General features: G+C 35.4%; 1 protein-coding gene across 7 annotated transcripts in view; it reads left to right on the top strand.

The window, feature by feature from the left end:
• Positions 1-12230, top strand: part of LOC122840878 (piezo-type mechanosensitive ion channel component 2) — a 131796-nt gene that overhangs the window by 79317 nt on the left and 40249 nt on the right. For 6 of the 7 annotated variants that reach the window (XM_044133657.1, XM_044133654.1, XM_044133656.1 and 3 more), the window contains 5 exons: positions 1413-1586; positions 3464-3505; positions 6101-6375; positions 10288-10448; positions 11811-11981. In XM_044133657.1, the coding sequence (XP_043989592.1) occupies positions 1413-1586; positions 3464-3505; positions 6101-6375; positions 10288-10448; positions 11811-11981 (823 nt within the window). The remainder of the gene's footprint in view (positions 1-1412; positions 1587-3463; positions 3506-6100; positions 6376-10287; positions 10449-11810; positions 11982-12230) is intronic. The other variant, XM_044133658.1, reaches the window with a different exon arrangement.

Genomic DNA, 12230 nt, shown 5'->3' with positions numbered 1-12230 from the left:
TGTGAACCTTTTTCACTTGTTTTAATGATGTAGAATAGTAAAATGTGAAACACAAGAACAGCTTCTGCACATAAAATGATTTTCAATGTATGTTTCACATTTGACCATAACATTTGAAAATGTTATGATCTAATTGTAACATGTGAAATATTATATTGAAATGTGGGGGAAAAAATTAACATGTGTAGGGTTTTACCTGTGAACTGTTTTCACATGTTGAGATGACATACAGTACCAAAATGTGAAACACATAAGAAATGTTTTGCACATAAATAGATATAAAGTTTATGTTTCACATTTAATTTTTTTTTATCTAATCATAACATGTGAAGCACCTGGGAACAGTTTACCACATATTTCACATGTAGAGACCATGTGGAGTAGTGGCAACACGTAAAAGAAAACCTTGCACATGTGAAATCATTTCCATCTGGGGTTCACATGTGGAAATTATATTATGTTTTAAAGTGGGAAAACAGTTCACATGTGTATCATTTCACATGTGAGCTGTTTTTACATGTTGACATAGCATACAGTACCACCAAATGTGAAACACATGAGAAAAGCTTTTGCACATAAAAGGATTTGAAGTTTATGTTTCACATTTGGAAATTTTTATCATCTAATAGTGCTGTAAAAAAAACGTTAGATAACTTTCGAGATATGGAGCAGTTTCCCTCATGTTTCACATGTAGAAATAATGTGATCTCGTTACAAGGAAAACCTTGCACATGTGAAATCGTTTACAGCTTCACATGTGGAAAATGCATATTGGTGGTAACGTGGGAAAACAGCTCACATTTGTAGGGTTTCACATTAAAATTTTGTAGAGTAGGGTTTTGCATACAACAGGATTTTCAGAGTATGTTTCACATTTGGAAAGTTTTATCATCTAATAGTAACATGTGAAGCACGTGGGAAAACGTTTGACTTATGGAATGGTTTTTCCTCATGTTTCACATGTACAAGTAATGTGATGTGTAAAACACATAAAGGAAATCCTTGCACATGTGAAATCTTATCCAGCATGCGTTTCACATGTGGAAAGTATATTATGTTGTAATGTGTGGGAAAATGGTTAACATTTGTAGGATTTCACATGTAGTTTCTGCTCAGAAGGATTGTCACTGTTTCAGTGTTCACATTTATATAATTTAATAGTATCATGTGAAACACATTTGGAAACATTGATTTAACTTCTAAAATTTGTGGATTTTTTTGTTAAACTCAGGAAATGTGCTTTTCCAATGTTTTTGTTTTATTCTAAAAATGTTTGAGCTGTTGTAACTTGGTGCCATAATGTCATAGCTCGTTGCATTTCAGCGATGAGACAATTAAAAATAAAAACAGTTTTACTTCATGTGTAACTCCAGATCTCCTCTTTTTGTTTTGTTATTTTAAATCTGTTGCAGGTTGAAGGACTTGGGTCTGGAGCGGTTTTCAGTTTCCATGCTGTTCACCCGGATCTTTATTCCCACTTCCTTCCTCCTGGTGTGTATCCTCCACCTGCACTATTTCCACGAACCCTTCCTGCAGCTCACCGACCTGCAAGCCGTGATAGCCAAAGAAGAAAGCACCATCTACAGGTGAGGCTAGATTCACATTTATTTTTAAGGAACAACGTAATTTATTTTTTTATTTTTTTATTTTGTAAAATTTCACAGGGATTTCTTATAAAGTTATAAAGTCCTGGGAGATTCTTCCTTCATATAGACCTAGAGATGAACTGTCAATGGTATGCTATCGTTAGCAAAACATTTTTACATATTTTTACGATTTTGAAGCTCTAACTAAAAACGATACTTGCGATGTAACCATTAAAAGTGTGAAATTTAATTTAATATTTTTGTGTGTTGTTCTGATGATTAATCAGGAAATTATTTTTCCACATTCAGCTAATTTTTCATTTTTCAACTTAATTATGTTTTATACAAAATTAGACATACATTAAAAGATGTAAAAAGTAAATAATTAAATTCCTTTTTTAAATAAAAATAATAAATTTATTACATAAAATACAGTAACATTTCCTTTAGTGTACACTTGATCATTTGTAGCAAAGGATGCATCTGCAACTAAAAAAATAATGTCTGCTAATGGATTATACATGGATAGAAATTTTTTTATTATTTTCTTTGTATTATAGAATTTGGACCAGGTGAAGCTAAAAATGGCACATTGAGAGTTCTGGGCAGAACATATTTACAGGCATTTTTATTTTAAATGCAAAATTTTTGTTTTTTTTGTACAGTTTTGGTTTAATTACTGCTCTGACTGTGTTGTTCTTTCAGTAAATGGCCTTTTTGAGTCTGTATTACTCCAGTTAATGATTAATCAATTACTAAATTAGTTGATGATTATTTTAATAATCACAATTAATTTGATTAATTGTTTCAGCTCCAAGTCAATTAAAACATTTTCCAGGTCTGGATTGAGAAAATTAACAATATTTGGATTACAAATCCCTTCGTCACCGTCTAAATATCTTGATTTTTATCAAACATGCAATGATGCCAATTGACAAAACGTTATCAGTCGTAGGAAGCCCAGCTGATCCCTCATCCTGATCAAGTATATGGTGACAGTGGAAAGGAACAACATCCTTTTAGCAAGAAGAAACCTCCAGCAGAAAACAGTCCAGTATGAGCGGCCAACTGCAGCAACTGGACTGGTTGGATGAAGGATGCAGTTAAATTAAAAGTTAGCTTGGAATGCTAATAGTAGTTAGCATAACGTTACCAAATCCCATTGGTGTTCTCACTTGTAAGTGGGACATGATTAAAAATAATAGGTAGCTTTAGAAGTAAAGTAAATGAAAAACGCCACAAAACAACGATTTTCCCCATTTTTCACAATTTTCTGAGTTTAATTCATCATAATTTTGGCTGTTGTTCCTTATAACAACTCATTTTTTTTTGTACTTATCTCTCAGATAATTAATAACCAAAATGTCTTTCACTAGCACCAGGGGCATCAAGGGCATTTGTCCTACAATTTGATAATAATGGCTCTTTAATAATTTGGACCAGTGAGGAGACATACGCCCAAGAAGACAAACTTTCCTTAATTTTTGTTGGTCCTATTTATTCATTCAAAGATAAAATGATCTTAAGATGCATCACTCAGATGGAAAACACTGAGCTCACATTCAAAATTATGTTTCAGGAAAAAATATAAATATTTAAAAACCACCTAGAATTAAATATTTATAAATATTTTTTCTATTTGGTCATTCTCTGAATAACATAAAAACATATAAAACATCCTGGTTTTGTAATAAATATAACAGTTTGTTAGACAGACTGATGAAGTCACTTTTCTTCAGATTTTCTCCAGTAGAACCAGTGCGCTCACCAGTTTGAGCGCTGGTTGTTTGGTTTATTTCTTGTGGGTTTCCTTCTTGTTTCGCCGCTCCTGACCTGTGACCTGCTGCCATACTTTCTCTGCCGCCCTTCTCTCACAGCCACATTAAAGTCAGAGAACGTGTCGATTTGATCATAAATAGGTGGGTATCTGCTCGCTTTTTCTCTGCTCCCCATCTTCAGCCCCGTTCACCTCCCAGCGTCTCCGGATGTGTCCTTCCCTTCCCCAAACCTTTCCTCTTCCCTTGGTTTTGGACTCTACCGTTGCTGCACAGTGATCACTTTCCCCTGGATTTGAGATGTTTCACGTCACACCACTGGTTTTCCTTCTCAGGTGTTTTCATTTTTGCCTTTTGCTTGTAGCCCTAAAACGTCCTTAAGACATAAATTCCTCTAACTCTGGGGTGTCAAACTCATTTTCATGAGCCGGTTGTGCCAGAATGTTTTCATAAAACGTAAACTGTTGAAGTATTAATAAAAAGCTGTTTCTGCATCCAATTATTACTTAAGATTAAGTAACAATTCAATATTATTTAACTAATCTCTTCACACTAATTGGTCCCTCCAGAATCTCATGATTGTTTTTTTGTTTTTTTTTTTTGCAATGAAAATCAGTGATTTAGAAAAATTTCCAAAACATTTTGCAAAATCTGAGCTCATGTAAATGTTCTCTTTTTTGTTACTTGCTACATCAGTCATGGACTCCACTGCGAAAACAGTGGGACCAGGTATTTCTGTCCAGTCTTTAGTGCAAATATCTTGTAACTTTTGTAAATATGACTTTTCAGCAATATATAGAAGCTTTTTGAAGTAAATAATTCCTTAATATTATTAAAAATAATACACTGGCAGATTATTTAAGTCATAATAAGAAATTTTTTCCCAAGTTAAGAGTGAAATAATTTGCCAGTAGGACATGTTGTAAATCAATATTAAGGAATTATTGACTTAAAAAGCTCATATTTCTTACTGAAAAGTTACTTGTAAGTTTGTTTCGTCTAATTTTGAGTGCAAACTAAGATATTTTCACAAGAAAGTAGACTGAAATACTTGGTCACATTTTGTGTTTTTGCAGTGTAGAACTTGACGGTGTGTTAGCTTGAGGCAGCAGAGTAGCAGATGTAAGAAATATTTGTATTTCCACCTGCAAGGTGGAAATGGTATCAATTAAATCCAGTGTTTTTGACCATCTTTACCAGAAATTTCCAGTAAACTCATATTTATAGATTAGCATTAAAAAGTTTGGGGTTTTGTTCATTTCATGTTAATTTTCCCGGTTTTGGAATCCTTAAAAACATTTAGGGACTGATTCATGTAATTAGGCAGAATACAGATAAAAAACTGCTTTGGTTTGATTGATGAAATGCTAATCACTGAACTGTTATCTTGAAGGTCGTATTTATTATTTATGCGACCCTTTGGGGCCTCATAAGAAGCTACGGCGGGCCAGATTTGGCCCCTGGACCTTGAGTTTGACATATGATTTAACAGAAGTATTTTTTTCAGCATGTTTGGATCTGTGAGAACCTCATCTTCCTCCTCGGTACCTTCCCAATGATCCAACACCCTTCTGCCCTCCCGGCCTCCCAGTTTTCCTGCCTTTTTAAAATCTGTGTGGATCTCTGAGTGATTTTCAGGTCTGACCTCCGACTCGTTGTTAATATTCACATCTGTGTAACTTTATTGTCCTGAGCAGCATCAAAGAAAAAATTCCTTCTCAACAGAGCAAGTAAGTGTTGACTGCTGGATGGCAGAATGCTTGCCTTGATATGCGGCCGGTTCATGAAAGCCAAACCCGAACTTTGACAGCGCTCCATTGCCTGAGGAGACTTTGAACGGCGCTCCTGCCTCCCTTCAGCTGCTATTTAATTGCTGCAAGAAGAAAGTGATGGAATAGCATCGATTGTTGTAAAGAATGCAGAGGGAATGTGCACTGCTTTATGATGACAATGCTGATGAAACTGCACAGGCAGCAGTCGAAGGCTGAGGAATCCCGATTTAACTTCTGCATCCATGTGAATGAGTCGGTGTTGTTTTAATATACTTATGAGGACTTTGTTTCTTTAAATTAACTCATCACAAAATGACTTTACAGAGTTTCATTCATGGAAATCATTTCTACATGTCAGTGCAGATCTGCTGCGTTTTTTTCCTCCACAGCTTTAAAGCTCCAGTTAATGATTAATCGATTACTTAAGAATGAGAATGATTAGCAGGTTATGAACTGCATCATGGTCATTAGTTATGTGTTTTGGTTAAAACAAGCTAGTTCATTTATTGAAGTTACTCATATTGGGTAGAGAATCCAGAACTTTTACTCAATCAAGAGTAGCGATGCGTCATAGTAAAGTTACTCAAGTAAAAGTAAAAAGTACAGAGTAGTAAAAAGAAGTTACACAAGTAAATATAACAGATTAAATGTAATCACTTACTACCCAACTCTGGTGGTGTCATAATATTTATTTTACTGAATAAATCCAGCTGTAGTTTTCCCACTTTTTGTGACCATAAATTGGTGATTAAATTAACAAACAACAAGTCAACCTACCTAATCTGCACCAGGGATTTAAAAAGAACCAAGAAATCCTTTTAGAGGATAGAAAAATATTCCAAGTACGAACTTTAAGGGCTGAAAGCAGACATTCCCAGAGGTCCTCATGAGTGTATTAAAGCGGACATGTGCAGACTGATATCTGCACATATATCCAGGTGACTAAATGTTGTTTTCATGTCTTCAGACTGGCGGAGCCCGCGGCGAGCCTGGAGGACCTCACCATGCTCAGCGCCAGCTCGGTGGAGGCGGCGCTGCCCAGGGAGAAGGAGGAGCTGGAGGCGGAGGAGCGGAGCTGGGGCCCGGGAAACGACGAGGAGCAGGCGCTCGTTTTGGTGGCTGACGCCAACATGAGCGACGAGAAACCCAAGAGCTTCTCCGACCAGCGCCAGTCCAGCACGGAGGAGAGCCAGCGCTGCAGCGCGGCGACAGAGCCGGAGCCGAGCACGGAGCAGAGCTCTGGTCCGTAGCTACAAGGCCGCGCTCTCCGAACAAAAAGAAACGCTATAAAATTATATTTTTATGTATTAGTCCACCAAACAAAACAAAATGGTGAAGTTCAGAATTTAAACTAAATAATGAATTAAAGAAAAGCTTGCGACTTTTACCTTAAAGGTGACCTGCTACGCTTCTTTGAACCGACCAGGTCTGTACAAAACATGTTCGTTTACAATTTTTGCACAAAATCATTCTTAGATAATGAAATTTTAGTTGTTCAGTTCTGCCTATTTAGAGCTGTTTTAGGGCGTCTTGTCACTTTAAATCCAAATAAGTTGCTGCTGGCCACCAAACTCAACGTTTACACTCACGTGAAAATGGCTGAAAACAGATGCACAATTACACAGCAGTACGTATCAGAAAAGTTATTTAATAAAAAAAAAATATAGATTTATTTAATTGGCCAATAAACAAAACAAGAACGTGTAACGCAGAGCTGCTCATTGCTCTTTGATTGTGTTGTGTTGTTGATTGTGTTGTAACCTGTCATGGTGGCAGACAGGGTCAGAACAGCCACTTCCTCCTGCCTGGTTACTTCTTGCTTATTGCATCTTGGACAGTATTCATAGTTGAGTGTTGTTTACCATTGGGGCATTGCCTTGCTGTGTTTAATAGTTCAGACAGTTGTGGTTTCTGGCATGGGCAATATGGGCAACCGCCCAGAGTGCTATGTTTCAGGGATGGTAGGAGACCTCCATGGATTGTGCCACAGAGATGGAAGCAAAGCAGAATGAAGAAGAATTTGAATTGATAATGATGCTGGTTAAATTTATTTCAGCTCTAACTATTTAATATCTAGGTGTTTTTATGGGAATGTGGATTTTTCAAATCAATTCGAGAAGCAGTTTTGAAAGGTGCACTTCATTTTATTGTGTCATGTGGCGCAGGGTGCTGGTCTTTGTCTTAACTACAACACTGCTACGTGGCTCCTTGGTTGCATGTTCTCCCTCATCCTCCTTCTTTCCATCCCCTTTCTGTTGGATTTCTTTCAAAATAAATGCCATTAGTGGCAAAAAAGTGAAGTTCATGCTATGTGAGGACAGGAGACAAGATGTTTCCATCCCTGAAATTATGATGCATAGAATCACAAATCAAAGTTTAAGCTATGTTACAGAGAAGCATTGTTTGTTAAAATGGCACATTTCTGATGTGTTCAAATTAAATACAATAAGTACACTTAATGATATTGTATTAGCAATTAGGTAATGCATTCAATAAGTACTTTTACTTTTAATACTTAAGTGTTTTTAAAAGCCAGTACTTTTTTACTTTTACTTAAGTAAAAATGTTAATGTTGGTACTTTTACTTTTACTAGATTACATTTTTGTCTGTGTATTTGTACTTTTACTGAAGTACAGTTTTTGAGTACTTTCTCCACCACTGCCAACAAAATATCTTAAAGTTGCATGGATAAAAATACAACATTTGGACGCCCACTAGAGGCTTTACTTTGTATGCACTCTGCATCATGTAGAATCCAGTGTTTACATGTGTTTTTTATTTGGTAGCAGTTTCATTCAGCGTTAAATGTGCAGACCCGTTCCTGTGAGTATTTAGCCTGTGGCGTACAGTTTGTTAAAGCTCTCTACCAGAATTCAGCTTCAGCAGCTGGTTGTTAATCATTGCAGCCCAAGTGGTAAAAATCAAGTCACCTTACAGATTTTTTGCATTCGGTGGATTTATTTCTCGTTTTGCTTTCTGATGCGGCGCGTAGCTCACTTTCTCATCTACTTTGGCTTCAGAAAGTCAAGCTGGTCTTAAATTAAAAGGCAGTTTATGCACACAGAAAATAAAATAGGTAATAAAACAAAGCACCGCGGGACCTCTTGGTTTATAATGAGCTGTCGCTGCTATATCCGTTCTTATGCAAACAACAAGGCCTCTGTTAAAAACGCTCTGAGTTGGACATTTTATATCCTTTATGAGAATATAAAACAGGGTATTACACTACCTCCCATTTCTCAGATTGTTAAACATAAAGTTTGGAATCTGAACCCATTTTTGAGCATGTTTAGGTCACTGAATGCACTTCTTAATACTATCCACTGCTATCCTCAAAGGGAAATTTTAATTATTTAAAACTTAAAATTAAAAAAACTAATTAAATCCTGTTATTTGACCAGCTTGTTGCTGTAATTAATTATGTATCCAACCCAACTTGATGGTAACGTTGATAAGGAACTGTAAAGCTAAGAGAACAAGAGCTATAGAAGAGAAAGCAACTTAAATTTCTGTTTTTAGTGATTACTTATTTAAAGTGTTTTTTGTCCTTAAAATCAAAACATGATCTGGATTTGTCCCAGTTGTTTGTATTTTTGTCATTAATAAATGTTAAAGTGAGTTTTTCTAGGTTGCAATGATTTAATCATAAAAGTCCATGGGAAAAAAACAAAAATTGTTGCTTTTTTCCCCCTAAACAAACTGAAACAATCATTATTTTAGAAACAATAGCCAGTTTTTAAATTTTTTACCATTTACTTATTATTTTTGATAAATTTATTTAAAAATCGGTAAACTTTGTCGACTGTGAAGACTGGAAATTGTTACCTTTTCGCCTTCTTGTTTTTTCCCGCCTTTTCCTCAGAATGTCCCGTTGCCTAGCAACCACATGACAGCTGCCAAAAAAATGGAGGTTGAATTGTTCCTGAGTTTTTCCTTTTAAATAGTAATTTTTCTCACCATTTGGTGGTAAATCACACTAAACTTTCCCCCTTTTTTTTTTAGGTCAGTCATAATCCCTAAAATTATTTCTGCATGATAAATGGAGGATTGAGGAGAGAGATTTTTTTTTTAACCCAAATAAAACGCAAATGCTGGTGTTCGTAATAGGGAGGATATATAATTAAATCCAAATTGGTGGGCTAGAGTCTAACAAACTGTGACTGTCTCAGTCTACATTAATTTTAGACTTTCCAAACTTTTAAGTTTTTCTTTAGACTTTAACTGCTTCTTCACTTATTTTTAGTCCACAAGACCCAAATTAAAGGGACTGAACAACTGAACAAAAGACCTAAAGACACTTTACAGCCATTATCTTCTTAATAAAATGCAATTTACAGACATTTTTTTGTTAAATCTTGGGAAGAAAAGCAACAATAACGCAGTTTGACAAGACAGGAAATTGGATTTTTGCTCAGTTAGGATTGTTTGCATGATTTCCATTTTGTCATTTTTGTCTTGATCCTTAATGCTAAACTTTGCGGATTTGCCTTATTCAAATAAATCTCCTAAAAGCATATTTGGATGTAAGTCAGCTTTTGAGTAAAAGTCACTGTAAAAACACAAAATCTTACCAAGTATTTTTTATCTGGTTTCTAGTCCAAATATCTTAAAAAAAGACAAAACTAATTTATAAGTAACATTTCAGCAAAATGTGAAGGAGCTTGTTTATAATACCTTAATATTGATTAAAAAGTATTAGTTTCAAAGGCAGATAAAGATATTTTTCCTATGTTGTCACTGAAATAATCTGCCAGTGGAGCTAGATTAAGATTTTTATGCAGTGCTGGGTAGATCTGGTCTTGAGAATCAGAAATAGTTGGTTATTTAAAGGCAAATATTTTCCATTGTAAGAAGATTTTATACTGTTTGTTCTCATTTTGCCCTGAATAAAAATAAAAGGGAAGGGCTAAACTTCCTGGATTTTGACTTTCAGGAAAAGATAATCTGGTTTAGACTGTTTCTTTTAGAACTTCTTCTGTTTTCCTCTTCTATGAAAAATGAATAAAAAAATTCCTAGGAATCTTTTAAAAGATCTACGTAAACCCTGGTGAACTATTTGTAACACCACTTTAGAATAACTCTGTCTGAAAGTGAAGGAAAAAGTGAGGAATGTGGGGTAGTTGAAACATTTACGGTGTGTTTTATTTCCTCAGATCTGAAGAATAAATGGCATCTGGTGGTGGACCGGCTCTCGGTGCTCTTCCTCAAGTTCCTGGAGTATTTCCACAAACTGCAGCTGTTCATTTGGTGGCTGCTGGAAATCCACATCATCAAGATCGTATCATGCTACATTGTTGTCGTCTGCATCTGGGAGGTAAGGAAACTTCAGCCGCTGCATTATTTATTGATTAGCTATCTGAAAATACTAATAAATACCTGTTAGATTTCAAAAACCATTTATTCAAATCAACCTAAAACGTAATGCTTGAGTACAGGAAGCTATTGAGACCACGATAGATTATATTTCTGTCTAAAAAAAACACATTTTTAATAAAGATCTGGATAAGATGTAAATTTGTATGAAAAAAATTAAACTTTCCATGATTAAAGGCATAAATTTATGAAAAAACAAACAAAAACGCAGAAGTTCTGGCATTTTGTGACTTAATAATTCCTGAAAATTTCTGAGTTTTATTTCTTACAAATTTCTGTCTTGTGTCAGAGAATATTTCAGTTTAATACTGTGGGTTTCTGTCTTGAAAATTTGACATTTTTTTCTCACAAATTAAGCATTTTCCTGTAAATATGTAAAATTAAACTCTACATTTTTAGTACAGTTTAATTTACTAAAAATGTAGAGAACGTGGAGTGCTTGAAACTTATAATTCCATGGTTTTTTTCCTATAACATTCATGTGCCTTAAATGTTTTTATTTTATGTCAAAACAACAAACTTTAATGAGTCTCTGTCAGCATTTAATGTGATAGACTAAAGCAAAGTAGCATGATTGAAAAAAGGGAACTGTGGACTTGTTTTGAGTCCCATTAACTAGTGGTTCATTCACACCAGCCATGTTTAGTTCGCTTTAATGCAACTCTAATTTGAAAGTTTGGTTCATTTGGTGGAGGTGCGATTCACAATCAAACTCTAATACGGACCAAAAGGTGAACTCTGGTCCACCTAAAAATCTATGTCTCGGTCCAGAAGTGGATTCTGGCGCAGTTTGAATGCTTATGTGAACAACAAATAGACTGGAAACTGCTCCAAAAGCAGGAAGTGAACTATAGCGCAGAGCATTCTGGGTAAATACAACCAAAAAGTGAGTCTAGCTCTAGCAGAAGGAATGCTTTTAATGACAGACAAAAGATAAATCCTACAAACGCTAAAATCTGATGTTAATTCATTTTTGAAGAAGGAAGTTGTGCTCATGTCTTCTTTTGAGGTTTTTCTGTCATTTCCTTCAGTGGTTCTTGGTGCAGCGCTCCCAGAGGCAAGGAGGGGAACAGATTTTTAGAACAGTTTTTTCTTCTCATCATGCTGGAAATTACACAGAGAGATCATATCAAAAATATTCAACTAATATACTTTTTTTTGTACTTCTTAGATTTGTTGTCTTTAACATTCTGTAAAAATAACATAAATAAAGAAGTATTTATTTATCGTTTTTGTTCTGAGTGGAGAAAAGCTTAATGTGACCATTTTCATGTCCTCATCGCCTGTGTTGTCTCCTGTGCAGGTGTCTTTGCTCAACTATGTGTTCCTGGCGTCGTGGGCCTTCGCGCTGCCCTACAGCCAGTACCGACCCCTTGCTTCTAGTGTTTGCACTGTCTGGACGTGTGTCATCATTGTGTGCAAGATGTTGTACCAGCTGAAGACTATAGAGCCCACAGAATACAAATGCACCGTAGTAAATATCACCTTCACCTGTTTGACCTGTTTTATCATCACTGCATGTGTCTGTGTCTCTAAACTGTTTATTTGCTTTGAAAGCTTCATTACTGTAAACATTTCACTGTCATTGCATTGAACAAACAGTTAGAACCAAAAGTTTACATACACTGCTGCAGAAACACAAAATCCAAATCAAGTATTTCTGATTTAGTTTCTAATGGACTAGATATGGAAGCTTGTTTTAAGTCTGTAATTCCTTAAGATT

This window comes from Gambusia affinis, linkage group LG12, assembly GCF_019740435.1.
Source record: "Gambusia affinis linkage group LG12, SWU_Gaff_1.0, whole genome shotgun sequence".
NCBI classification, from domain to species: Eukaryota; Metazoa; Chordata; class Actinopteri; order Cyprinodontiformes; family Poeciliidae; genus Gambusia; species Gambusia affinis.
Note: the sequence above shows the minus strand (reverse complement) of the source record. Positions and strands in the feature narration are given on the sequence as shown.